This window comes from Talpa europaea (assembly GCF_964194135.1).
Source record: "Talpa europaea genome assembly, chromosome: 10".
NCBI lineage: Eukaryota > Metazoa > Chordata > Mammalia > Eulipotyphla > Talpidae > Talpa > Talpa europaea.
This window is the reverse complement of record NC_140077.1, coordinates 45106279-45133668: the sequence shown is the minus strand read 5'-3', so window position 1 is coordinate 45133668 and position 27390 is coordinate 45106279. Positions and strand designations below refer to the sequence as shown.

At 41.3% G+C, this 27390-nt stretch overlaps 1 protein-coding gene across 1 annotated transcript in view; it reads left to right on the top strand.

The window, feature by feature from the left end:
* Positions 1–10521: 10521 nt before the first annotated feature.
* CCAR1 (cell division cycle and apoptosis regulator 1) overlaps positions 10522–27390 on the top strand; it is a gene marked incomplete at both ends in the record, with an annotated part of 50822 nt that continues 33953 nt past the window's right edge. The window contains 5 exons of the mRNA XM_084245454.1: positions 10522–10594; positions 22054–22226; positions 22624–22668; positions 24936–24968; positions 27079–27272. Of these exons, the coding sequence (XP_084101580.1) occupies positions 10522–10594; positions 22054–22226; positions 22624–22668; positions 24936–24968; positions 27079–27272 (518 nt within the window). The remainder of the gene's footprint in view (positions 10595–22053; positions 22227–22623; positions 22669–24935; positions 24969–27078; positions 27273–27390) is intronic.

Sequence of the window (27390 nt, the reverse complement as noted above, 5' to 3'; positions counted from 1 at the left end):
CATATTTGCATGCTCTAAAGGGTTCTGACCACCCATGTGCACAAAGGCAAAGCAGATTCTTAGTGTATAGGATCTTTAATAGAATCATTGTGCATTGAAAGAGAAGGAAGGATATATTTACTAATAATAGTTTAACAAAGCACCCCTCGTTACTCATCTCCTCATGGGAAAATGCCCAGTCAAAAAGTGTTGGCCCAAGCCCTCCCTGGTAGTGCAAGGAGTTAAATCTCAGAATTATGATGCTATCCACAGTAACTGCAGCATGAGTTCCATCACCAGCCAGGGACTACCCACATGGTGTAGCAGACCTCTCCTGTCTCACCTGCTGCTCCCCTTAGCAGTGTATCTCAGTCAACTTGCCTGTTCTGTTCCCCCACTCTGTCTCTGGTGAATCCTCTCACACACACCCCCGCCCATATAAGACCCCAATTCTTGTATGCATAAAATAAATAAATTTAAAAATAAATAAAAATGAAAATATTAACTCAACCTGAAACAGAACAAGAACTATAAAAATCAATACTCATTATTAATTCTAAGCAAAATGAGAAGTCATATCAATGATTAAGTCATATTAATGATTCTTCATTAAATGTCTAATTTTCTATTAATAAAAATTCCACTACATTGACAACAAGCCATAGGCTGGGTTTATCTTTCTTTCTTTCAAAGATTTTTTTTTAAAGATTTATTTATTTATATTTTATTTATTTATTTATTTATTTATTTATTTATACAAGTACTTTGTACAGTCAGAAGCACGGGAGGGTGAGAGAATTCACCAGAGCCAGAGCGGGGAGCAGAGCAGGCAGAAGGACGGAAGTACACCGCTGAGGGGAGCAGCGGGCGGCAGGAGAGGTCTGCGCTCCATGTGGGACCCTCCTCCTGTGGCCGGGGAGCAGCCGGGGATCGAACCGGCGCTGCAGAGGCTGCGGGCAGCCTCACAACCCAGCGCTCAACCGCTGCGCCACCAGGGGAGGCCCTCTTTAAAAGATTTTTTAAAAAGATTTATTTATTTATACATACAAGAGCTGGGGTATAGGGCAGAGGTGGGAGGATGAGAGGATTCACCAGAGTGGCAGTGGGGAGCGGAACAGACAGATCTACTGAAATATACTACTGAGGGGAGCAGTGGGCGAGACAGGAGAGATCTGTTGCACCATGTAGGTTAGCTCCCTTGCTGGGGAATGGAATCAGGCCATGAAGGTGAGCCATGGAGATGGTAGCACTGAGCCTTAACCCTAGGCCACAAGGGAGGCCCTTTTCCTTGTTTCTTGATAATTCCCACATATGCATAAATATTGAAGAGAAAAGTTAGTCGACTGTAAATTATGTTACTTGTGGCAAAATAATTTCGAAAGCAATGGACATAAATATGTATGTATAGCTGTTATAGCACAGCCCCGATATTGAATGGGTTGCCTGGCTGTGGGTCCTCACCCGCGTGCTTAAAAGGGACTTATTAATACTCCACTACAGGCACACACAAAAGGTTAATAAAAGGTTTATTTACAAGGGAAAAGGAAATAAGGAAAATGTACAACTCAGAGAGAAAATAGGGAAATAAAGTCTGTAATGCGTCCTACTCGATCCGCCGATCTGGAAACCCAAAGTCACTCTCAGAGCTGGCTGGATGCTGCTAGCTGGTGGAGAGCCAAAATGGGGGACCCCCCCCCAAAGCCCACGTGTCTGTCTTTATACTCACTTGGCTACTTAACCCCACCCTCAGGTCCCAGCCACCTTCCCCTTGGTGGTGATGGAATTTGGAGTTCCCAGTGTCTTTGGCTTTGGCCTGGGGTGGGAGTGGAGTCCACAAAGCCTGTATGGAATTAATGGAATTAACTTTAGGACATCCTTTTCCCTCTAACATATATATATATATATATATATGTATGTATGTATGTATACACATACACACACACTTACACACAGTGGGATTTTTAGTGCATATCCAAAACTACATTAAAAGATGTCATCATCTTGTTATAGGACAGGGAGAGGAGCAGCCCAAACCCCGCAAATCTGCCTATTCTAAATGGGTTCTGCCATCCACTGCATCAACACAAAACATATGAGACTTTAATGGGAAGGAACTTTAATAAAAACTAGGAAACAATACAGGAAAGGCAAAGAGTCTAGTTTCTAAATGAAGCACCCAAAGTTACCTGTCCCCTCGTGGGTAAAAGTCCATCCATATGGGAATGGCCCAGAGCAAGGCCCCAAAGTCTGCCACAAGTCTAAAGCATCTTCCAGTGGGGACCCACAGAAAAGGGTCAGAAACAACCAGACAAGCCCAGAAGGAAAAGAGCAAAATCAACATCAAGATAAAAGCTGCCATTGTCACCTCCCCATGGGTCTCACCCACATCTGTGTCACCCAGTCCAAGACCAAAAGACAAGCGCAGTTTCTTCACATGTCTCTAGGCTCCACGTTCCTCCGCCAGGTCTCCTGGCTCCATCCTGCTTCCTTCCTCAGTCTCTTCTGCAGCTTCTCCTCTCCCTGCTCAGCTCCACCCTCCCTTGGGTGGGGCAGGGAACCTCCCCCTTTCCTGGGGACCACCCTGTTACAATCTCTTTTCCTCCCCATTTGTGCAGGGCATTTTCCCATTTACAGGTGACAACTATTCTTTCACCTCCTTCAATCTGAATTGATAGCATCCTTTTCTTCACTTTGGAGTCCTGGGCTGTTAGGAAAGGAGGACAAGCTGCTTCACTGGAGGTACTAAAAATAAAGGACCTCTGAAATGCCAGATTTGTGAGTCAAGTAATTACCTTGGACTTGATGGAATCAGATGACTCCAGCCTCTGCTGACATCTGAAGGCCAGCAAATTAGAGACCTTAAGCAATAACCATCCAGCTATACTCAGTAATCCCAGGGACCCAGGATATTAAGTTATTTTGAGTCAGTACATTTTGTGATGCTTTGCTACATAGTAACTGATTACAGAAATGACATTTTTCCTCTATTAGTAGCCTTAAAGAATACAAAAACGCTAACATGAAGGGATATACGCATTCCTAGTTTCATTGCAGCACTATTTAGAATAGTCAAGCTATGGAAACAACATAAATGCGCCAAATCCTAAACTCTAACTGCAAAACTGAGGTTACCAGAGCAGGAGGAAAGAGAGCAAAGGAAGTGGTGGTCCAAAGGACTATGGTGGAGGGCCAATGAGTGTTTTGGTGATGGGTGTGGTGTGGTAACAGCACCTAGAAGGGGGAGATCCTAAATCTCTAAATCAAACAATGCTGCAAACCAGTTATCTCAATTAAGAAAAAGGAAGTTGTTCAAACCACTACATTTTGTGATGATTTGCTACACAGTAATAGAGCACAGATCATTGCACAACACTATAAATGTACTTAGTATCACCTCCCTGGTGGCACAAGGGGTTAAGAGGCAGCACTATGAAGCTACCCGCTGGCCAGGGAGGTGACCCACATAGTGCAGTAGACCTCTCCTGACTCACCTGCTGCTGCCCTCAGCTGTGTATTTCAGTCAGTCTGCCTGTTCTGTTCCCCACTCTGTCTCTGGTGGATCCTGTGGTGTAGCTACCTTGAATACAGGTTGGGAGTGCCTCAAAAAGTTAAATAGATAATTACTATGTGACCCAAAATTTCATTCCTATGTACCTAAGAGAATTGAAAACTTTTACATGATGGGTCATAGTATTGTGTGCAATAGCTAAAATAAGGAGAGTACCTAAATGGTCAACAACAGGACAAAGAGTGGACGAAATGTGTTTTCCATATAAATAGTTTTAGCTACTAAAAGTGTTAGGGGGAAAAGGATGTCCCAAAGCAAATTCCATATAGGCTTTGTGGACTCCACCCCCACCCCAGGTCAAAGCCAGACACTGGGAACTCCAAATCCCATTACCACCAAAGGGAAGGTGGCTGGGACCTGAGGGTGGGGTTAAGCAGCCAGGTGGATACAAAAGGCAGACACGTGGGCTTTGGGGATCCCCCATTTTTGGCTCTCGGCCAGCTCTGAGAGTGACTTTGGGTTTCCAGGTCGTCGGATCGGGTAGGACGCATTAAAGACTTTATTTCCCTATTTTCTCCCTGAGTTGTACATTTTCCTTATTTCCTTTTCTCTTGTAAATAAACCTTTTATTAACCCTTTTGTGTGTGTCTGTAGTAGAGTATTCATAAGTCCCTTTAAAGCGCGCGGGTGAGTGTTATAGGACAGGGAGAGGGGCAGCCCAAATCCCGCAAACCTGCCTATTCTAAATGGGTTCTGCCATCCACCGCATCAACACAAAACCCATGAGAATTTAATGGGAAGGAACTTTAATAAAACTAGGAAACAATACAGGTAAGGCCAAGAGTCTAGTTTCTAAATGAAGCACCCAAAGTTACCCGTCCCCTCGTGGGTAAAAGTCCATCCATATGGGATTGGCCCAGAGCAAGGCCCCAAGGCCTGCCACAAGTCTAAAGCATCTTCCAGTGGGGACCCACAGAAAAGGATCACAAACAACCAAACAAGCCCGGAAGGAAAAGAGCAAAATCAACATCAAGATAAAAGCTGCCATGGTCACCTCTCCACGGGACTCATCCACATCTGTGTCACCCAGTCCACGACCAAAGACAAGCACAGTTTCTTCACGTGTCTCTAGGCTCCATGAGCCTCCTCCAGGTCTCCTGGCTCCATCCTGCTTCCTTCCTCAGTCTCTTCTGCCGCTTCTTCTCTTCCTGCTCAGCTCCACCCTCCCTTGGGTGGGGCAGGGCACCTCCCCCTTTCCTGGGGACCACCCTGTTACAATCCCCCCTTTTAATTTTTATTCCACCATATCTATGGTGGCACAGATCTCAGAGTGTAATCTTAGGAGACAGTCTTTTTTTCAGGGTTACAATGTGTGTAAGAGAAGCAACAATTAGTCAGCAGCATTGTCCATGAATGTCCAGTATGACAGTTTCATTACTTAAAAATAGTCCATTATCCAAGCCAAAAGAAAAAAATTTGGAGCATTGGCTAAAACAAGATAGCAAATATATCAAAATCACAGGGAAAAAATGTTAAAATGGTTCAACTTATGCAAAAACGAATTGTCTCAACCTTGATCCCAAACTTTAACAGCATAGCAAAAGTTTGCAAACTAAATGTACTTTTAAACCATTTTTCCTATTTTTGCATAAAATCACAGGGCAGAAATAACTAACAGCAATTTTTAGCTGGCTTTGTTGAAATACTCCATACAGGATCAGAGCGAACCGGTGGCATCCAGTCGATGCAGGCTTCAGGTATAAAGTTGGTCTCATCAGACTCCACCTGGGCTTTCCTCTTCTCGAGGGTACCAGGGCATTTTCGTTGGCCGGGTTGTCCAGTCCTGCCAATGGAGGCAAGCTTCCTCACCTTCTTTGGAGGTCTCTGGAACCCTACGAACAAGGCAAACAGGTTCTCCTCTTCTTGGTTCAGCTCTTTTTCAACTTTCTGGAAGAACTCCACACAAAGCCACACAATCAAACTCACGTCCAATTTTTGTTAAAACAGACAAAATCCCTATGGAAGTTATGCAAAAACAGACTAAGATAAGTAGCAAAATTACTACCACTATTTGTATGCCGTGTTGGTATCAAGGGGAGAGAAAATGTGACAAGTTAGCTTTGCTGGAAAAAAAATTGCAACCTTTCTGCAGATCCTGGTTACTCAAAACAAAACAAAACAAAACAAAAACTACACGGATTCAGGACAGAATGCATAAAAAAATTTCCAGTATTATGTCAAAGAAAACTTAGTAAATGTCAGGTGTATTTCCAGGTCTATTGAGTCCTTTGTAGGAAAGTTTTTTTTTTTACTCTCAACAGTTCCATCAATAGGAATCTGTTGAGACCTTTTCTCCCTATATTTTCAGAAACAATTCCTGTAGATATTAAACAATTGAAGTATACAATATTACAAGGTGACAATCATCATTGACAATTTACATCCATATCAGGTCAAGGTGTTATTACCCGATTTCCCAAAGTGACAATGCTTCCCTTCTAGTTTTACTCTACTAGGTGAGCCAAATAGAACAAATTCATCTAATGCCTTTCCCAGGAGGAAAGGGAGAAACTTTGTGGAGTGTCTCAGGAGCTCTACTGAGGTTCCACAAAATTTCCTTGCATCAGTCAAATGACAGGCCACCAAATTTGTACTTGAATTTAGATTTCTGGGAAGCTTTGCCATAAATATCAGAAAATTAACAGAAACAACAATATTCAATCTCTATGAAGGCACAGGCTTAGTTCAGTAGCACAATGTTGACAATCAAACCATAACTTTTTGTTTTTCTCATAACTGGAGACTTTTTTTTTTTTTTTCAACATCTATGGGCACCATGTATACCAATTTGTCGATCACTGGAGGTCAAGACGGTTAGACACAAGGACATACAGACATACAACATATAGACAAAGACAGTTTTTTTTTTTATGCCACGTAGAATATGTTATGTAACTGTAGTTTTACTCCATAGGCTCAGGAAAAAAAATGTCAAAGTCCAAAAAAAAATGTGGAGTGTTGCTGGCAGAAAAATTTCCAGTTGTCATCCTACAAACCTAAGACTTTGGAAATAGGAAGGAAAAATTTTATTAATCACAAGGGTTACACGACCTTGTTTATCACCTTAGGGTTTTCAGTGTTGAAGACTTTTTATTAGAAGTCAATCCTGGGGTATTCTGTACAGCAACTGAAAGAATAAAAGTAACAGTTAACTTTTAAGCAAAAGGAGTCATCTCTTGTTAGCCACCAAGCAGGCATTCCTTGGGTTTCCTGGAATAGAACCTGAAAAAGCAAAATCAAAATATCAGTAATTAACTTTCAATTAAAAGGAGTCATCTCCTTACTTCTGTTAGCCACTCTGGGACAGAAGCTGAAAGAGCAGATTAAACATCTAAGCACAGATTACACCTCCCCCACACTAGGGAGGGACAACAACAACACAGGTATGAAAACCTGGTACAGTTACATGATGCACCCTAAAGAGTGCTTTCCATAACAGACCTTTCTCAGTAGGAAGCAGAAACTTAGAATCTTGTCTTACACCAGCAATTGAACAAATCCAGTATTCAAAATGGCAAACATGCCCAAAACAAATTGTGTAGACAAAATTCACAGTAGCAAATCCTTTCAGACTCAGTGGTAGTAATTTTTGCTACTTATTTCAGAGTCTGTTTTTGCATAACTTCCATAGGGATTTTGTCTGTTTTAACAAAAATTGGACGTGAGTTTGATTGTGTGGCTTTGTGTAGAGTTCTTCCAGAAAGTTGAAAAAGAGCTGAACCAAGAAGAGGAGAACCTGTTTGCCTTGTTCGTAGGGTTCCAGAGACCTCCAAAGAAGGTGAGGAAGCTTGCCTCCATTGGCAGGACTGGACAACCCGGCCAACGAAAATGCCCTGGTACCCTCGAGAAGAGGAAAGCCCGGGTGGAGTCTGATGAGACCAACTTTATACCTGAAGCCTGCATCGACTGGATGCCACCGGTTCGCTCTGATCCTGTATGGAATATTTCAACAAAGCCAGCTAAAAAATTGCTGTTAGTTATTTCTACCCTGTGATTTTATGCAAAAATAGGAAAAATAGTTTAAAAGTACATTTAATTTGCAAACTTTTGCTATGCTGTAAAAAAGTTTGGGATCAAGGTTGAGAGAATTCGTTTTTGCATAAGTTGAACCATTTTAACATTTTTTTCCCTGTGATTTTGATATATTTGCTATCTTGTTTTAGCCAATGCTCCAAATTTTTTTCTTTTGGCTTGGATAATGGACTATTTTTAAGTAATGAAACTGTCATACTGGACATTCATGGACAATGCTGCTGACTAATTGTTGCTTCTCTTACACACATTGTAACCCTGAAAAAAAGACTGTCTCCTAAGATTACACCCTGAGATCTGTGCCACCATAGATATGGTGGAATAAAAATTAAAAGGGGGGATTGTAACAGGGTGGTCCCCAGGAAAGGGGGAGGTGCCCTGCCCCACCCAAGGGAGGGTGGAGCTGAGCAGGAAGAGAAGAAGCTGCAGAAGAGACTGAGGAAGGAAGCAGGATGGAGCCAGAAGGAGACCTGGAGGAGGCTCATGGAGCCTAGAGACACGTGAAGAAACTGTGCTTGTCTTTTGGTCGTGGACTGGGTGACACAGATGTGGGTGAGACCCGTGGGGAGGTGACCATGGCAGCTTTTATCTTGATGTTGATTTTGCTCTTTTCCTTCCGGAAAAGATTTTGCTCCTTTCCTTGTCCGGTTGTTTGTGACCCTTTTCTGTGGGTCCCCACTGGAAGATGCTTTAGACTTGTTGCAGGCTTTGGGGCCTTGTTCTGGGCCGATCCCATTTGGATGGAGTTTTACCCACGAGGGGATGGGTAACTTTGGGTGCTTCATTTAGAAACTAGACTCTTTGCCTTACCTGTATTGTTTCCTAGTTTTATTAAAGTTCCTTCCCATTAAAGTCTCCTATGTTGTGTGTTGATGCGGCGGATGGCAGAACCCATTTAGAATAGGCAGGGTTGCGGGGTTTTGGGCTGCCCCTCTCCCTGTCCTATAACATGAGGACCCACAGCCAGGAACCCGTTTAATATCGGGGTTGCTCTGTAACAAAAGGAATTAAGTGCTGATACATGCTACAGCATGCCCCTTAGTGTCATAGAAGCCAGACACAAAAACCTATATAAGATTTTATTAATATGAAATATCTAGTAGGCAATTCCATAGAGACAGAAAGCCGGTTAATGGTCTGCCAGGAGATGGAAGGAGCAGTGATTAACTGTTTAATGGGAGGCCGTTTCTTTTGGGTTGGGTGCGGGTCCTTGCACACTTTATGCATGTACTACTAAAAGTCACTAAATTGTACAAAACAAAATATTTTAAACAGTGAATTACATGCTGTGAAATTTATCTCAATTTTTAAAAAGATGCCACAGGATTCGCATTCTTCCAAGTACACGAATTAGGAGGGGAGGAAAAAGGCAAAAACACAAAATGGCTGCGTCCTCGTCGAATCACGTGACTGCCGATTCCGCGCACCCTAATGAAAGTCTTTCCTTCGGAGTTTGCGCAAAGACACAGTGGGGCTCATTGTTAGGCGAAGCCAAGGAAACGCTCTCTTGCGCACTCCAGTTCTAGGCGCGCTCGGAAAGACGTATAGAATGGCGAGCTGGGGAGCGCGCACGTAGAACGTGAGCCCGTAAGCGCCTTTCCTCCAAGAGATGGGGAGGAGGGGAGAGGCGAGGAGGAAGAGGGGAAGTTGGCGCATGCGCCTAAGCCTGACGGGTTTGAAATGGCTTCGGTGCTAGCTGGGATCCGACTCAGGTGAAGGTCTGGTCCTCGCGATTGGAGCTCCGGGCGGCCGAACAGGGGTCTTAACGTCCTGTCGAGTCCACGGAGAGGGCCCGGAACAACTATTTTGGTAGCGCGGCGTCCGTAGGCTAGAGACGGTGGGGCTCTCGTGGGACTGGGGCGGGAGGGACACGGCCCCTTTTGTGCGGGTCGGAGCAGGCCCCGCGCGGCCGGCCCCTCCCCCACCGCCTGGCTCCTTTACCGCGGGCCTCAGGTGGCCCTGGCGCCCCTCGGCCTGGGCCCGGCGGGGCGGGAGGGGCGACCGATCGCCCTCCCGCGCTCATCGCCGCTGCGGCTTCAGCCTCCTGGCCTCTGGCCCGGGGCGTCCGGGCTGCTGGCGGCGGCGTGGGTTTTTGGAGATAGGTGCCTTCCCCCCATCTCCCAAATGGGGAGTTTAGGGGCCAGGCTTCTCACATACCCCTCCAGGCACTCTGCCCAGTCTCGGGGGACGGAGGACCCCTCCTTCCCTGCGCGCAGTCTGCGCGGAGCTGGGACTGCAGGAAGATGGTTGGCAGAACTCTGGCCCCTCCGAGTCGTGGGGGATGGGGGGGTGCGCCGACCGCGGGCTTTTGCCTATTCAGACTCGATTTTGGGGGGGAGGGGTCTGCGCCGTGGTTCTCGAAGGGGCATCCGTTATTTCAACTGTCTTTACCCACGAGAAAGGGGAGGGAAAAGGAGCCCCTCTCCCCTCCCCCCAGTTCTTTGCCTGTCCTAGAAAGTAAGGAGATGTTCGTTATTTCTGTGATATTCTTTAATATTTTTAATTCCTTAACAATATTTGGTGTTTGTCCGGATTTCCGTTATTGGTTTCTTTAAAGTCCCAACTCATTGCCAAAAGAAATACGCAGGGTGTGTTTCTTTTGAACGTAAAGCTGTGAACTTTTTGAGAAAGGGAAGGGTCTTCTGATTAATTTCTGACAGTTTGTAGTCAAAAGTACAGTCTGTAGCGTCTACCCAGTGTCTTGAAATTGCGCACTTTGGTGAACTTCTTCATGTAAAGTGTTTTTGCTGCGCATCAGGCGATCCTATGCCGCATGTTACTTAATAAATAGCTCTTCGAAGGTGTCCTAGACAAATTAAACCTGCCTTTAAAGTATCCTTTTGTGATATTTACAATTTGATTGAATTTTAAAGTGTGGATCCTTTCTTAATAGATCGCTGCTATAGAAGACAAACGAACGAAAGTTTTTTTCCCCTTTCGTCATGGCCCAGTTTGGAGGACAGAAGAATCCGCCATGGGCTACTCAGTTTACAGCCACTGCGGTATCTCAGCCAGGTCAGGCTCTCTTAGTGTAAAGGGGGGGCTGGGTGGCATCTTCAAGCTGTGTGAATTAGACTATGCATAATGTTACAAAATGTTTGCAAATGATACGCCATTTCTGTTTATCTATGAAACTCCTTTTAAAAAAAATTATATGTCAGCAAGCAAAAAATCTGCTTTATACAGCAGTTTGGACTTTGTTATAGTCTTTCCAAACCTTAAAGTAACTTTTTTTTTTTTTTTTACAGATTTATTTATTTGTGCATACAAGAGCTTGGGTACAGGGCAGAGGTGTGGGGGTGGTGAGAGGATTCACCAGAGACAGTGGGGAATAGAACAGGCAGACTGCCCGAAGTACACTGCTGAGGGGAGCAGTGGGTGAGACAGGAGAGGTCTGCTGCACCAGGTGGGTTGCTCCCTGGTAGGCTGGGGATCGAACTCCTGCTGCTTAACCCCTTGCACCACCAGGGAGGCCCATAAAGTTACTTTTAATTGACTTAATTATGTTAGAGGTTAGCACCCATTCATTCATTAGAATTTACCTCCTTTGGGTGTTAAGGTAATCAGTATTCACAACTTATGTTTAAAAGTAAATGTATTAAAACATCCATACTTTATGAAAAAGTATATATGACTGCTTTTCACTTGTTTGAATTTAGAAAAGCCAACTTTAAAGAATTTTCAAATAAAGGAAAAAGGTATAAAAGGAGCAAATGGTAAATTAGATTTTCAAAATAAAGTTAACAAAAAATGTCAATGAAACGGTTTTAATAAATTTCTTTCTACTGCTCTAATGAGGAATTTTTTGCCTTTTCTCGACTTATGGTTTGGATCTTGAATGTTTTCTAAGCATTCTTAGGATAAAAATTTGAATTTGAGTACCCGAAAATTTGCAGCTTTTTCTATTAATATGAATATATTTCTATTTATATTTGATACTAGTTTTTTGCTGGTACTAGTTTTTTGCTAATTTACTTAAAATATCTATTTATTTTTAAAGATAGGGTTTTTTTTAAATTTTTATTTATTTATACAAGCACTGGGTACAGTCAGAAGCGCCCGAGGGTGAGATAACTCACCGGGGCGGGGAGCAGAGCAGGCAGAAGGACCGAAGTACACTGCTGAGGGGAGCAGGGGGTGGCAGGAGAGGCCTGCGCGCCATGTGGGACCCTCCTCCAGTGGCCAGGGAGCAGCCGGGGATCGAACCGGCGCTACAGAGGCTGCGGGCAGCTTCGCAATCCAGTGCTCAACCGCTGAGCCACCGGGGAGGCCCTAAAATATCTATTTATAATTTGAGGTCAGGTGCAGAGACACCATGATCCACTAAAATGAATCTTCTAAAATTTAGTTGACATGATTATTTTGTTAAGTAGGTGACCCTAAATGGATATTTTAGGTTTTTAATTTTAATTACTCTTGATTTTGAGGGTATAAATTATGTATAGTTCTTCAGGAAAATGAAAATAATATGAAATAAAAGTTACGGATTATTCAGATCCAAGTTTTTCTTGTGTTAAATATTGCGGAATCTGGTTTTGATTTATTCTTGATGAAACAGGAATTCTTAGCAACAGCACTGTCCGGAAGCAAGTGCTATATTACTGATATTTCAGTAAACTAGGGATGTTTTCCGTACTTTTATCTGCATATAATTTGTTTTCAATTCTTGTGCTGTATTGGTCTAGTAAAATAGCTGTGATAGTGGAATTATCTGTAACTCTTAACATTTATGTTGTAATTACTTAAATGTACATTATTCTGTTTGGTTTTTTATTTTTTTTTTATTTTTATTTTTTTTATTTTTTTTTTTAATAGAGGCATGTTTTATTTATTTATTTGTTTGTTTGTTCGTTTGTTTTGTTTATACATGCACTGGGTCAGAAGTGCGGGAGGGTGAGAGAATTCACCAGAGCCAGAGCGGGGAGCAGAGCAGGCAGAAGGACCGAAGTACACTGCTGAGGGGAGCAGCGGGCGGCAGGAGAGGTCTGCGCACCATGTGGGACCCTCCTCCGGTGGCCGGGGAGCAGCCGGGGATCGAACCTGCGCCGCTGAGGCCACAGGCGGCTTCGCAACCCAGCGCTCAACCGCTGCGCCACCGGGGAGGCCCCTGTTTGGTTTTTTAGACTGAGCGCAGGAGACACAAGTTTATAAAACTTGGCAAAGACAAAATCAATAGTGAATATAGGTCTCCCTTTTCATATTTAGTAATAATGATTCAAATATGGGATTTATATAAACAGAGTTTGTATTTGTCCTGTATGACACTACTTAGGGATTTTCTTGGAATTGTCATTAATCAGAACTTTCCAAATTTAAATTTGATTGCTCTGTCATGACTTCAGTAAATAGAAATGGTTTTGTTAGTGTCTATACGTTGCTATAAAAGTGAAAAATGATGTAAAAAAATATATAAAATAAAATTTAAAAAATTACAAAAAAATCCTGCTGTAGGTTCTAAATAGAACTGTGAAGTGACATTCTTTTTATTAAAATATTTAATTTTTAGGGCCTCCCCGGTGGCGCAGCGGTTGAGCGCTGGGTTGCGAAGCTGCCCGCAGCCTCTGCGGCGCCGGTTCGATCCCCGGCTGCTCCCCGGCCACCGGAAGAGGGTCCCGCATGGCGCGCAGACCTCTCCTGCCGCCCGCTGCTCCCCTCAGCAGTGTACTTCGGTCCTTCTGCCTGCTCTGCTCCCCGCTCTGGCTCTGGTGAATTCTCTCACCCTCCCGCGCTTCTGACTGTACCCAGTGCATGTATAAACAAAACAAACAAACAACCAGCAAACAAATAAATAAAGCATGCCTCTATAAAAAAAAAAAAAAAATATTTAATTTTTAGGTGTTGTGTTTTGGGCTGCTTCCTGAATGCTTAATATTTTCTTGTCCTACTTTAAAGCCCTTTTCAGATCTTTTAGAGCTAGTCTAGCAAATTTCTGTCAAATTTTTTTTAGTCCCACAACAATAAAAAACCTTATTTATCCCTAGTCTTAATGAAGAACATTTTAACCTATGTATAAGCTTTTTCTCCTGGGATCTTCAAATGTAATTTGAGAAAAAATCCAATGGAGGACATGAAAAGGACAATCAGGGTAAAAGTATAAGTATCAGTTATTCTTTTTTTTTTTTTTTTAAAGATTTATTTTTATTTATTTATACAAGCACTGGGTACAGTCAGAAGTGCGGGAGGGTGAGAGAATTCACCAGACCCAGAGCAGGGAGCAGAGCAGGCAGACTGAAGTACACTGCTGAGGGGAGCAGTGGGCGGCAGGAGAGGTCTGTGTGCCATGTGGGACCCTCCCTCCGGTGGCTGGGGAGCAGCTGGGGATCGAACCGGTGCTGTAGAGGCTGTAGGCAGCTTCGCAACCCAGCGCTCAACTGCTGCGCCACTGGGGAGGCCCGGTATCAGTTATTCTGTATTTACAAATATATACCCATAGAAATATGCCAGATATATTATATAAGAGGTTACTGTCAGTTCAAGTGATAGTGCAACAGAAAAGGGCTATGTGTATAATTCAGCTCAAATATTTTGATCAATGTTTCTGACTTATTTTCTCTTGAGACCAATATAAAAATTACCACTATTACCTTTTTAAAATATAACTTAGTATAGTTTTGCTCAGTTAATGGCTTTATTTTCCATTTTCTAGCAAGATTACTCATTTGTATGAGTTAAATTCTCAGCTAACGGTTATTTGAAAATTATTGTACCCTCACAGATGAACATTTTTTTATGAACATTTTAAATATTAAAAACATCAGTGAGGACTGCCCTGTTGGTGCAAGGGGTTAAGATGCAACCTATGAAGCTATCCGCAGCCACTGCAGCAGTTCAGTCCCTAGCCAGGGAGCTACCCACATGGCGCAGCAGACCTCTCCTGTCTCTCCTGCTGCTCCCCTCAGCAGTGTATTTCAGTCAGTCTGCCTGTTCTGTTCCCCACTGTCTCTGGTGAATCCTCTCACCCCCCACACTTCTGGCCTTGTATGCATAAATAAATAAATCTTTTTTTAAAAAATAAAAACTTCAGTGAAAGCCTGTACATTGGTTATTTACTCTTGAAATTTGTTACAAAATTGAAACTACTATTTGAATTGTTCTGATTAATTTTAATACTGAGCTTATTCAATTAGGGCGAATGAGTAATTCCTAGATGTCATGATCTGTCATCTTTAATATTTTTCCTTTTACTCCCATATTTAGTCATTTGTCAAACCTTGACCGTTGTTCTCCTTTGAAAACACAAATTTATTCCTTGCTTTTTCATTTAATGTAATGTAAAGTGTAGGCATTCTGTACTTAACATTTGGATAATCTTATCAGTAGCAGCTTTTCCTTACAACTGCCATGCCAAAGTCTCAACTTTCAGGCCCACTCATGTCTTTCCCAAAACTTTTTTTTTTCCAAAGATTTATTTTTATTTATTTATGCATGAAAGAACTGGAGTTTAGGCCAGAGGTGCAGGGGTGGAGGGTTGAGAGGATTCACCAGAGACAGAGTAGGGAGCAAAATAGGCCAACCTACTGAAGTATACTGCTGAGGGGGGTACTGGGCAAGACAGGAGGGACTGCTGTGGCATGTGTGGGCTAGCTCGCTGGCTGGGTATCTCAGGCCTTCGCGGTGATAGCTCTAAGACTTTAACCTCATGCTACCAGGGAGGACTCCAAGATTTTATTTTCTAACCCATAGTTCTTGCCATAAGTTCTTTGCTTAAGTCAGGAATCTCCTTCATTGTTCACTTGGTGGTGATGCTCAAACTTTATTATACTTTATTTAATTCTAACTCCTTTTTTTTTGCTTTCCTTTCTTCCTTGATATGTTAGTTCTTGGTTTTGCTTCTTTCCAACACATCTGTTAGATGTGCTAAAGCATAATTTCAATCAAAATCACATTTTTTTCCAAAGCAGAATTCGACCTGAGCTAATCTATCTCAACTTCGTTCTCTAACAGATGAAACACTGATGTCCAGAAAGGTTTAGAAATTTAGACTTCACAGAAAGTCATAGCAGAGCCAGTATTAGGATCTCTGAATTGTGATTTATTATATCTTCCACTATTCTCTTGTTTTATTCACAAAAAATATCTTCAAGGACTTTTATAGTTCAGGGTCTTCTGTCATCTTTCCGTTAATTTCCCCCCCCCCTTTTTTTAAGATATATTTATTATTTATACAAGAATAGGGGTATAGGCCAGATGTGTGGGAGGGTGAGAGGATTCATCAGAGACAGAGCCAGAAACAGAACAGGCAGACTTGACAAAATACACTGCTGAGGGGAGCAACGGGCGAGACAGGAGAGGTCTGTAGCGCCATGTGGGACCCTTCTGGCTGGCCGGGATCAAACAGGTGCTGCAGAGGCTGCGGACAGCTTCACAGCACTGCACTCAACCACCTGAGCCACCAGGGAGACCCTCCAGTCTTATATCTCAAGACGGAAATACTTGTTTTTAATATTGACCCTATTTCTCTGTCCTCGCTGAAGCTGTAGTTTGTCTTCAGTGACAGTTATATTTGGATCAGAGATTTTAGGTTTGAAAATGTAGTTTTTCATTGTAAAAAGAAACATTGAGAGTTCAGCAAATCAATGACATGATCTTTTTTTTTTATAATTTATTTTTTTTAAGATTTATTTATTTATGCATATAAGAGCTGGGGTACAGGCCAGAGGTGTGGGGAGGTGAGAGGATTTACCAGGGACAGAGTGAGAAACAGAACAGGTAGATTGAGATACACTGCTGAGGAGAGCAGCAGGTGAGTCAGGAGAGGTCTGCTGTGCCATGTGTGTAGCTCCCTGGTCAGGATTGAACTCATGCTGTAGAGGCTGCGAATATCTTCATAGGTTGTGTCTTAACCCCTTGCCCCACCAGGGAGGCCTGGCATGATCTTTAAATAGCCCTTAGATCAACTGTATCTTGTTGGGGAACCTTCCATATATCTAACTCAAAATCTTATGTGTATATTTGTAGTAATATTAATGTGTGGATTTAGCAGATTCAGACCTATTTTGTCACCCAATCTTTTGACTGTTTCTATTTATAAGGAGATTATATCCTGTTGAGAAAAATGAATTAGTTCAGGAATTAGACATAGTCATTTATGTGATATGTGGTGCTTTAACACTTGAGTGACATTAATAACCAATACAAGTGTTTCAAGTATAACTCCATTTTCTGCCTTTTTATTCTGATGTCTTTTTTTTTTAATAGAGGCATGTTTTATTTATTTATTTATTGGTTTTTTGTTGTTGTTGTTGTTGTTTATATATGCACTGGGTAGTCAGAAGCGCGGGAGGGTGAGAGAATTCACCAGAGCCAGAGCGGGGAGCAGAGCAGGCAGAAGGAGCGAAGTACACTGCTGAGGGGAGCAGCGGGCGGCAGGAGAGGTCTGCGTGCCATGTGGGACCCTCCTCTGGTGGCCGGGGAGCAGTTGGGGATCAAACCGGCGCCGCAGAGGCCGCGGGCAGCTTCGCAACCCAGTGCTCAACCGCTGCGCCACCGGGGAGGCCCTATTCTGAAGTCTTTTAATCCCCCCCATCTTTTAAAACTCCAGTCTCTTGAATCAGTAGCTCAGATTATTCAATACCTGATATATTATGTTAACGTCACTTAGATTAGTTAATCCTTAATAGAGTTGGATTTTTGCAACCTACTTGGTAAAAAGGATTGCTGCTTATGTAGGTTTACCTTGTTTAAACAATACTGATGCTATGTAGTAACACATTGTTGCTAAAACATTTTTCTGCTCTTCTGAACGTGTCTTCCTTGTGCTCTTATACATTGAGAACTGCATTAACATACAAAACTGCAAACTCGTGAGTTACCTGTCTATTCTGAGTTTACTGTGCAGCTCATGTTTATGTAGCTATGACTTCTCTCACACTGTGTATTTTGTGACCTGGGAGCTAATTTTGATTTTTATAACTGAAAATATATTGGAAGTAGCATTGAAAATTAGAATTAACTTTGGGTGATGCAGACTCCTTGCAAGAATTGGGGGTCTCAAAGTATGTAAATACCAGATTATAAATGATTATCACATAAATGATTTCAACTGCCTAGAAGGTTGACTGAAATTTGAATAATAGGTAAAAGAGACAACAGTCAAGATCACTAAGTCACCATTACATGGAGCTTTGAGAATGGAAGAACAATGGTCTACTAGGATATTACCTTTTTTGTTTTTTTAAAGATTTACTTTATTATTTATGCATACAAGAACTGGGGTACAGACCAGAAGTGCAGGGGGTGAGAGACTTCACCAGACAGAGTGGGGAACAGAACAGGCAGATTGAGAGCGGTCGCATCAGGAGAGGTCTTCTGTGCCATGTGGGTAGCTCCCTGGATGGCCGGGGATCGAACTTGTGCTGCAGAGGCTACTTATTGCTTTATAGGTTGCGTCTTAACCCCTTGCACCACCAGGGAGGCCCTACCAGGATATTATCTTTATAGAGACTAGCAACATCCCAATATAATAGTGATTAGTTAAGCTTCATTTACCCCTTCCTCATAGAACAGCATTCTTCACCAAGAAGAATTTTCTGTGATGGCAGATACATTCTGTATCTTGGTTGTCTAATATAGTAGTCACTAGTGGCATATGGCTATTGAACACTTTAAATGTTGTTAATGTGACCGAGGAACTGAATTTCTTATTTATTTTTTTTAATTTTAACTGATTTATATTGAAATAGCCACTCATCTGGTGGCCAGTATATTGGAGAGTAAAGTTATACAAGATTATAACACTTGAGGGCCTTCCCGGTGGCTCAGCAGGTTGAGCGCAGCGCTGTGAAGCTGTCCGCAGCCTCTGCAGCACGGGTTCGATTCCTGGCCGGCCAGGGAGCAACCCACATGGCGCGGGAGACTTCTCCTGTCTCTCCTGCTGTTCCCCTCAACAGTGTATTTCGGTCAGTCTACTTGTTCTGTTCCCCACTCTGTCTCTGGTGAATCCTCTCACCCTTGCCTCTGGCCTGTACCCGTTTTTGTATAAATAAAATAAATCTTTTTTTAAAAAAAGATTATAACACTTGAAATATTCGATATATAAAAATTCTATTTTGGGGCCTCCCCGGTGGCGCAGTGGCTGAGCGCTGGGTTGCGAAGCTGCCCGCAGCCTCTGCAGTGCCGGTTCGATCCCCGGCTGCTCCCCGGCCACCAGAGGAGGGTCCCACATGGCGTGCAGACCTTTCCTGCCGCCCGCTGCTCCCCTCAGCAGTGTACTTCGCTCCTTCTGCCTACTCTGCTCCCCGCTCTGGCTCTGGTGAATTCTCTCACCCTCCCGCGCTTCTGACTGTACCCAGTGCTTGTATAAATAAATAAAGATAAATCTTTAAAAAAAAAAATTCTATCTTGTACCTTGATTTCTTATTCTTAAAAGGTAGTGAATATTGGGCCTCCCCGGTGGCGCAGCAGTTGAGCGCTGGGTTGCAAGGCTGCCCGCAGCCTCTGTGGCGCCGGTTCGATCCCCGGCTGCTCCCCGGCCACCAGAGGAGGGTCCCGCATGGAGTGCAGACCTCTCCTGCCGCCCGCTGCTCCCCTCAGCAGTGTACTTCGGTCCTTCTGCCTGCTCTGCTCCCCACTCTGGCTCTGGTGGATTCTCTCACCCTCCCGCGCTTCTGACTGTACCCAGTGCATGTACTAACAAAATAAACAAATAAATAAATAAATAAAATATGCCTCTATTTAAAAAAAAAAAAAGGTAGTGAATATTTTCAGTCATTGGGTGCATTATGGGCTTAGAATAGAATCTCAAAAACTAATTTCAGAAGGTTGATAGGACCCACTAGTTAGAACTTATGCCCTAGATTTTGCTATCTTTTCCTCTATTCTCATTGCAGTTAACCTCATTTTGAACCTCCATTGGTGTTGATATTTCCTTTCTATTTAAAGCCATTTCATTAATGTGGTTCACTTCTCTGCCTATCTATGATATGACTTACCTTAAAAATAAAAGATGATACAGGGGGCCTCTCTGGTCGCGCAAGGGGTTAAGCATAGCACTATGAAGCTGTCCGCAGCCTCTGCAGCATGAGTTCAATCCCCAGCCAGCAAGCAACCCACATGGCACAGCAAACCTCTCCTGTCTTGCCTGCTGCTCCCCTCAGCTGTGTTTTCAGTCTGCCTGTTTTGTTCCCCACTCTTTCTCTGGTGAATCCTCTCACCGACACCTCAGGCCTTACCCCGGTTCTTGTATGCATAAATAAATCTTTAAAAAAAGATAATGTGGTATGCACTTAGTTACCGTGTATTTATCCCATTTGGGATGTTTATTCCCACCTCAGAGTCTCCTTCCCCTTTTTAAATAAAGATCTCATTTTTTAAAATTTTGTTTTTATTTTTTAAATTTTTATTTTTATTTATACATACAAGAACTAGGGTGTAGGCCAGAGGTGCAGGGGGTGAGAGGATTCACCAGAGAGTGGGGAACAAAACAGGCAGATCTCCTGAAATATAGTGCAGAGGGGAGCAGCAGGCAAGGCAGGAGAGGTCTGCTATGCCATGTGGGTTAACTCCCTGGCCAGGGATTGAACTCAGGCGGTGGGATGGTGGTAGCACTGAAGCTAACCACTGAGCCACTCGGGAAGGCCCTAATTTTTTTTTAATTTATTTTTGTGTAGAAGAACTGGGGTGTAGGCCAGAGGTAATAGGGGATGAAAGGATTCAGCAGACATATTGGAGAGAAGAGCAGGCACATTTACTGAAATACACCCTTAAGAGGACCAGTGAGTGAGACAGGAGAGGTCTGCTGCACCATGTGGCTTAAGTCCTGGCCAGGGATTAAACTCAGGTCCCCCAACGTGGGCCATCGTGGTTATACCTCTGAAACTTAACCCCTAGACCACCCTGAGGCCCCAGAGTCTCCTTTAATTTTTGAAATTCATTGGTTTTGCAAAGAATAAGGGAATTTATAAGAACTCTAAACATGATTTCTGGCATGTGTTTGCCTTGCTTTGTCGTTGTTGGTTTTTTTAAAACTTTTTTGTAGAAGAACTGTGGTGTAGACAGATGTGCAGGGAATGAGAGGCTTCACCAGAGACAGAGTGGTGAGCAGACAGGTGGATTTACTGAAATACACTGCTAAGGGGAGCAGCGGGTGAGACAGGAGAGGTCAGCTGCTTCATATGTGGGTTCGCTCCTTTGTCAGGCATCAAACTGAGGCTGTAGAGGTGATAGCGCTGAGATTAACCCTTCGTCCATCAGGGGGTGCCTAAATTTTTTATACCTTGGACCCCTTTTCCCCCCAAACTGTAATGTTCCAGGGAACTAGTCTGTTTTCCAGGAGACACAATTTTGGGAAGTGTAATGCTAGAATGGAATTTTGAATTGGTTGCTTTTTTGCATTTAATGGAATTACATAAAAGCATCGAGTAAAATCTTTTTCATGTTCTCTTGTTCTCTTCAACTTTTAACTGTCTAAACATACATTAGCCATTAAGTACCTAAATCTGTTATTCTGAATCTACCCCTCAATATTTGGCTTAAGCAGGTGATCATTTTAAATCACTAAATGGTTAAATATTTTATCTTTTTTTTTTCCCCCTAAAGATTTATTTATTTATCTATACAAGCACTGGGTACAGTCAGAAGCGCGGGAGGGTGAGAGAATTCATCAGAGCAGAGCGGGGAACAGAACAGGCAGACTGATGAAGTACACTGCTGAGGGGAGCAGTGGGCGTGGCAGGAGAGGTCTGCACACCATGTGTGACCCTGGCCAGCGGCCAGGGATCCAACCGGCGCTGCAGAGGCTGCGGGCAGCCTCGCAGACCAGCACTCGACCGCTGCGCCACCAGGGGAGGCCCAATATTTTATCTCTTAATTCTCAGTATTGTAGTGTACTAAAATTGAAAACTTACTGTGCTTTTTAGGTGTTTTTGTTTGTTTCCTGGTTTTATAATTATTATTTTTTTAAATTTCCCATCTGTTTAATACCATTATATTTCTCCAGGTACAGTGTGAGTAAAATTCAATAAGCCTCAAATTGATTCTTTAATGCAAAGTAGAAGTGCATGAAAATTCTGTTTAGTAGGACGTTTTCAGTGTGGCTTCTTTTTTTTTTTTTTTTAATTTTATTTATTTATTTTATTTATTTATACAAGCACTGGGTACAGTCAGAAGCGCAGGAGGGTGAGAGATTTCACCAGACCGGGGAGCAGAGCAGGCAGAAAGACTGAAGTGCACTGCTGAGGGGAGCAACGGGCGGCAGGAGAGGTCTGCACGCCATGTGGGACCCTCCTCCGGTGGCCAGGGAGCAAGCAGCTGGGGATCGAACTAGCGCTGCAGAGGCTGCGGGCAGCTTCGCAACCCAGCGCTCAACTGCTGCGCCACTGGGGAGGCCCCAGTGTGGCTTCTTATGTAATACAACCTTGCTATATGATTCTTACTATAATGGGTAACTAAGCACTCATGGAAAAATCTTGGAATGGATCCAAATAACCTTGATTTCTACTCCCCCCCACCCCTCTTTTTTTTAAATCTCATTTTAGCTGCATTGGGTGTTCAGCAACCATCACTCCTTGGAGCATCTCCTACCATTTATACACAGCAAACTGCATTGGCAGCAGCAGGCCTTACCACACAAACCCCAGCAAACTATCAGTTAACTCAAAGTGCAGCATTACAACAACAAGCCGTAGCTGCAGCAGCTGCATTGCAACAGGTGAATGAATCTTCAGTAGGTTTTAATATGTGACATAGAAAACTTATCAAATCTGTACCTTCATTGTTTAAAGAATTGAGTGGTTGTGGAATTTTATTATGTTTATAGTTTTTTCTGATGATAAAAATTATATATACTCAGGATGTACAGAGAAATAGTTACATAGACAAAATTCTTAAACTGGGTAGTTCTTAGACCTTAAATATTTGAACAAAATTCAGTTTTTGGTGGATCCCAGATTTAAGTCCTCACCATTTTGTTTAGTTTAGATGAAGGTTTATTCTAGAAAATGTCTTTTAGTGTAATTTTGCTTATGTATTTATATGTATGTATCTCACTTTTTGAGAATGAATAGAACTATTATTCATATGTTTCTTTTAAAAATTTTCTTTTCCAGCAATATTCACAACCTCAGCAGGCCCTCTATAGTGTGCAACAACAGGTCAGTTTATATTTTCCGTGTTGAAATTGATTTAGAAATAGCGACTTACTCAAATTTAATTGCATACATTCTGTTTCCTTTTAGTTACCTTTACCTTAATGTGTGATTTGAATTTGGGGGGTGTGGGAGAAATGAGATGCATAAGGGATAGGCCAATAGGAGAGAGATCCTTAAAACCCAGATTTTCACCTGGCTGCCAGTCTTTGTCACATGTCAAGAAAGCATACAGAGGATAATCTCAAAAGACTTATTCTGTTACTGAATCTTTGGCCCAATATACCTGCTTGAAATCTCTGGCCTTATTGTATGAAAATAAGGAGAGCTTTTTTTTCTATTTGAAGAAAAAACCCTAGAGAGACTGTACTTTAGCCTTTTTTTTTTTTTTTTTTTTTTTGTAAGACAGCAATACCTTCCTTCCCCCCTGCCACTTCCATTCAAATGACATATAGAAACCCAATATATAGAATATTAAAATAGAAATTTTGAAAATGGGAGGAAGCCTCCCCTTATCTATTTTCTACTCCCAAGGCACATTTGAACAATTTTGAAAATTTCTAACTTAGTCTATAAAAGGAAAGTTTCTTTCACCCCTTTTCCCTCGCCTTACACTCTAATCATATTCTTCAAGTAATGATAGGAATAGGAAAGACAAACTGAATCTAAGGAGATGCATGTCAAGGAAAAAAATTTACCTTGCTGAAATTAGATAGGTTCTAGCCTAATCACCTGCCTTATACTTAGAGACTAAGTCTTCTTTTCTTCTCAGTGTCATTAAGAACCTTTAGGAAAGTGTGGCATTTAGGAGTGGGGAAGGGTATATAAAAGAGGAGCAAAAACTATATCCAAAGGCACCATGGAGACACATGAGGCTCCTCAAAACATAAAGTGTTATCCCTAGTTCCATGACCCATTTTTATTCTTGGCTTAAGTCCTTAGAGGTTTTAGGATCATTGCATTTTTCCTGAGAATTACAATATCCCACTAATAATTGCTTTAAACTTCTAAAAAAAAGGAAAAGTGATTGATGCCAAATTGGCTATCTTTTTATTTATTTATTTATTTAAAAGATTTATTTATTTATGCATACAAGAGCTGGGGTACAGGCCAGAGAGTGGGTGTGTGTGTGAGAGAGCATTCACCAGAGACCGAGTGGGGAACAGAACAGGCAGATTGACTGAACTACACTGCTGAGGGGAGCAGCAGGCGACTCAGGAGAGGTCTGGTATGCCATGTTGTTGCTCCCTGGCCGGCTGGGGATCAAACTCATGCTGCAGAGGCTGCAGATTGCTTCATAGTGCTGTGCTTAACCCCTTGCGCCACCAGGGAAGCTCCTGTCTTTTTTTTTTAAAGTAATCTTCAACTTATTTAGTGCTGTTATGAAATACATTAAAACTGTTATGTTGAACCACTTGAAAATGGCAGTACTAAAATGTTCTTGCCTTTAAAAATGCCATAACTCATCCATCCTTGAATTAGAGAAAAATCGTACTTTGGTAGATTTAACTTATATCATGGTGAGCTTGGGTATAATAGAGATAAATAACCTCCATTAATGGTGACCCTGAGCAAACTGTTTGAATTAGAACCTCATATGGGTTATTTTATCATAACTAAAATCAAGTTTCTTATCCAAAGTTTTAAAATTTCCTCCCTCACATCAATACCTTTTACTTTTCTATTGCCAGAAAAACATTTGTCAGCAAGAGGATATATTCCGTTATAGTCCCTATGCCCATGGTAACTGAGCCATCAGGAATGCTTCTCATTTTAGGGATAGATATGAACTACATAGCTGCTGATAATTTTTGTTACAAGTAGCATATTGATGAGGCTGAATCTTAGCAAGTGGCAGAATGAGAACTCTTTCCCTCAAGGAACCTGACTTTTTTTATGGGTGTTATTCCTATGAAATAACAAAAAAGATAAAGTCCTTTATTGCTACCAAATGACTTAGTTGTATAGCACATCTACAGTTAGAATTATTTTAGGAAATCTGATGACTTCTGTTACTTAACATATTACTTATTTTTGGTGTTTTGTTTTTGTTTTTTACATTTTAAAAGACAGATTTATAAGGAAAAGAAGAGAGAAAGAAAAAGACATCCGCATAGTTCCAGGCAGGCAGGGGAGCTCCTATGTATTTTTTAATTAGAAGTAAAGTACCCACTTAATTGGAATTTTTCCTTCTTTAAAGCTTCTATAAAACAATAAATCTGATCAATCATTTTCTTTTTCTTTCCTTTTTTTGTTTGTTTTTCTATTTTCAGTTACAGCAACCTCAGCAGACTCTTTTAACACAGGTTAGTTTGGTATTACTTTATTTTTTTGGCTGAGTGAAGAGTAGAGCAAAGTTTTACTCCTATTCTGGTTTTTCTTTCAGAGTGTAGAGAAGAATGTTTGTTGGAGTTCCATAATAGTTTAGCAATAAAATGTTAAGATGGAAAGTATGTTGTTCATGTTTTTTCTTATGTGGTTTTGATGACAGATCAAAGCTGGTTTGAATAAATATAAGATCTTAATACCGATTTTAGATTTTATACTTTCTTTAGCTAATATTTTTAGGAAGTTTTTTGTAGATGTTAGATTTTTTTTTAGCTTGATCTTAGTAGGTGCTAATTGTATTCCATCATCGGCTTAATTTTCAACAACATTAAAATGATATGAAGTGCTACTTTAGACTTTGTGAACCAGTCATGGACTCTTGCATATATATTTTTTCTTCTTTACAACCTTTTAAAAGTTTAAAATACATTGTTGGTTTATAAGCTATTCAAATCCTTAAGTTTTGGTCTGGATTTGGCCCATGAGCCATGGAACAGTGATCTCTGGTATGTGCTAAAGTGAAATGCTATGCAATTGTTAAAAAGGAAGTGGAACCTCTAATAACTAGTGATCAGAAGTGGTTCATGGTTAGGGAACTGGATAAGCTGAGGATCAAGAGTAGGAGAGAAACTTCTCACTGTGTAATTTTGAGAAATTTCTTACTGTGTAATCTGTTGTACCTGTTAGCCTTGAACCTGTTGTCTTTTTTTTTTTTTTTTAATAAAGCACAGTTCGTTGAGAAATCAACCCCATTTGTCTTTACTAAAGAGCTGAAATTAACTAAAATTTATGTTTTTAATCTCTAATAGAATTTCCAAATTAATTAGAAAAGCTATGAAAGGTTGTCTTTCCTAAGAATAGTATTTCCTAAAGTGTGTCCAGAAAGCATTAGTTTCTTAGGATATTAAATTTCATAAGAAAATAATTTTGTGGTTATTGTTTTAAGAAATGCTTAGTTTGTTTGTTTGTTTGTTTGTTTGTTTGTTTGTTTGTTTGTTTGTTTTTTGTGGGACCCTCGCTGGTGGCCGGGGATGGAACTGGCGCTGCAGAGGCTGCCTCGCAACCCAGCGCTCAACCACTGCGCCACCAGGGGAGGCCCAATGCTTAGTTCTTTTATTATTTATAGTATCTTGCTTTTTTAGTTATAGAACTGAGAGAGTGGCTTTATCTCACAGCAGGTATAGAACAAATCCCATGATTTGAATTGAAGAATCAGATGATAGTTTTCTTCTTTTTAATGATTTTATTTCTTTTATATACAGAAGTTTTAATGTTACTGTCCATGCTTGATTGTGCCAGAAAAAAGACCAATAAAAGTAATGTTTTCCCTCCAGTTTTATTGAGATGTAATTGATACAATATTTATTTAAGGAATACAAAAAAATGATTTGATACATGTTTATGTTGTGAAATTATCACCACAATAAGTTTAGGTAACATATATCATGTGACAGTTAAATTTTTTTCTTCTGATGAGAACTATGAAGATCTCTGAGCAATTTCAAATATATAATACAGATATTATCTATAGTAACTTATTTATATTACATCCCCAAAATTTATTTGTCTTATAACTAGAAGTATGTACTTTTTGACCATCTTTACCCATTTCTCCACCCTCTCCTTTGGCAACCATCAATCTGTTCTCTTTTTCTATGGGTACTTTGATTTTTGTTTTTGTTTTTTTTAGATTCCACATATATATGAGATCATACAAAAGCTGTTTTATCTGATTTATTTCACTTAATATAGGATTTTTTGAGTCTTTATTATATTTTATACTGTTAATGCATTTTGAATTTTTAAGAGTCAACTAAATATGCTGTGTTTTTTAAAAATCCATTGCAATATTGTATCTTTTTCCCTTTGGAACAACCTGTGAAGACATTCATCTAAGGGGACTTCATGATGATATAGATCAACAATAATTCAAAAATTCTCAGACTTGGGAGTTAGAAAATGTGTCTTATAACTTCAAATAAATTATTTTTATCATTGGAGTTAGTTTTAAATAGTGATTTTTAATTCTAGGTTGTTTTAAATCCTAGAATTAAATTACCTTAATTTGGTGTTGATTTTGTTTTATAGCCAGCTGTTGCACTGCCTACAAGCCTTAGCCTGTCTACTCCTCAGCCTGCAGCACAGATAACTGTATCATATCCAACACCAAGGTCCAGTCAACAACAAACCCAACCTCAGAAACAGCGTGTTTTTACAGGGGTGGTTACCAAACTACACGATACTTTTGGATTTGTGGATGAAGATGTATTTTTTCAGCTTAGGTAAACCTCATTGGTGTTGGCAAATGCCTCCTTGTATTTAAGCATTAAATACTTAGCATTAAGGCATCTGTTTCAACCATGGCATAGAATTGTGGTTTAGCTCTAATTTTCTGTTTCA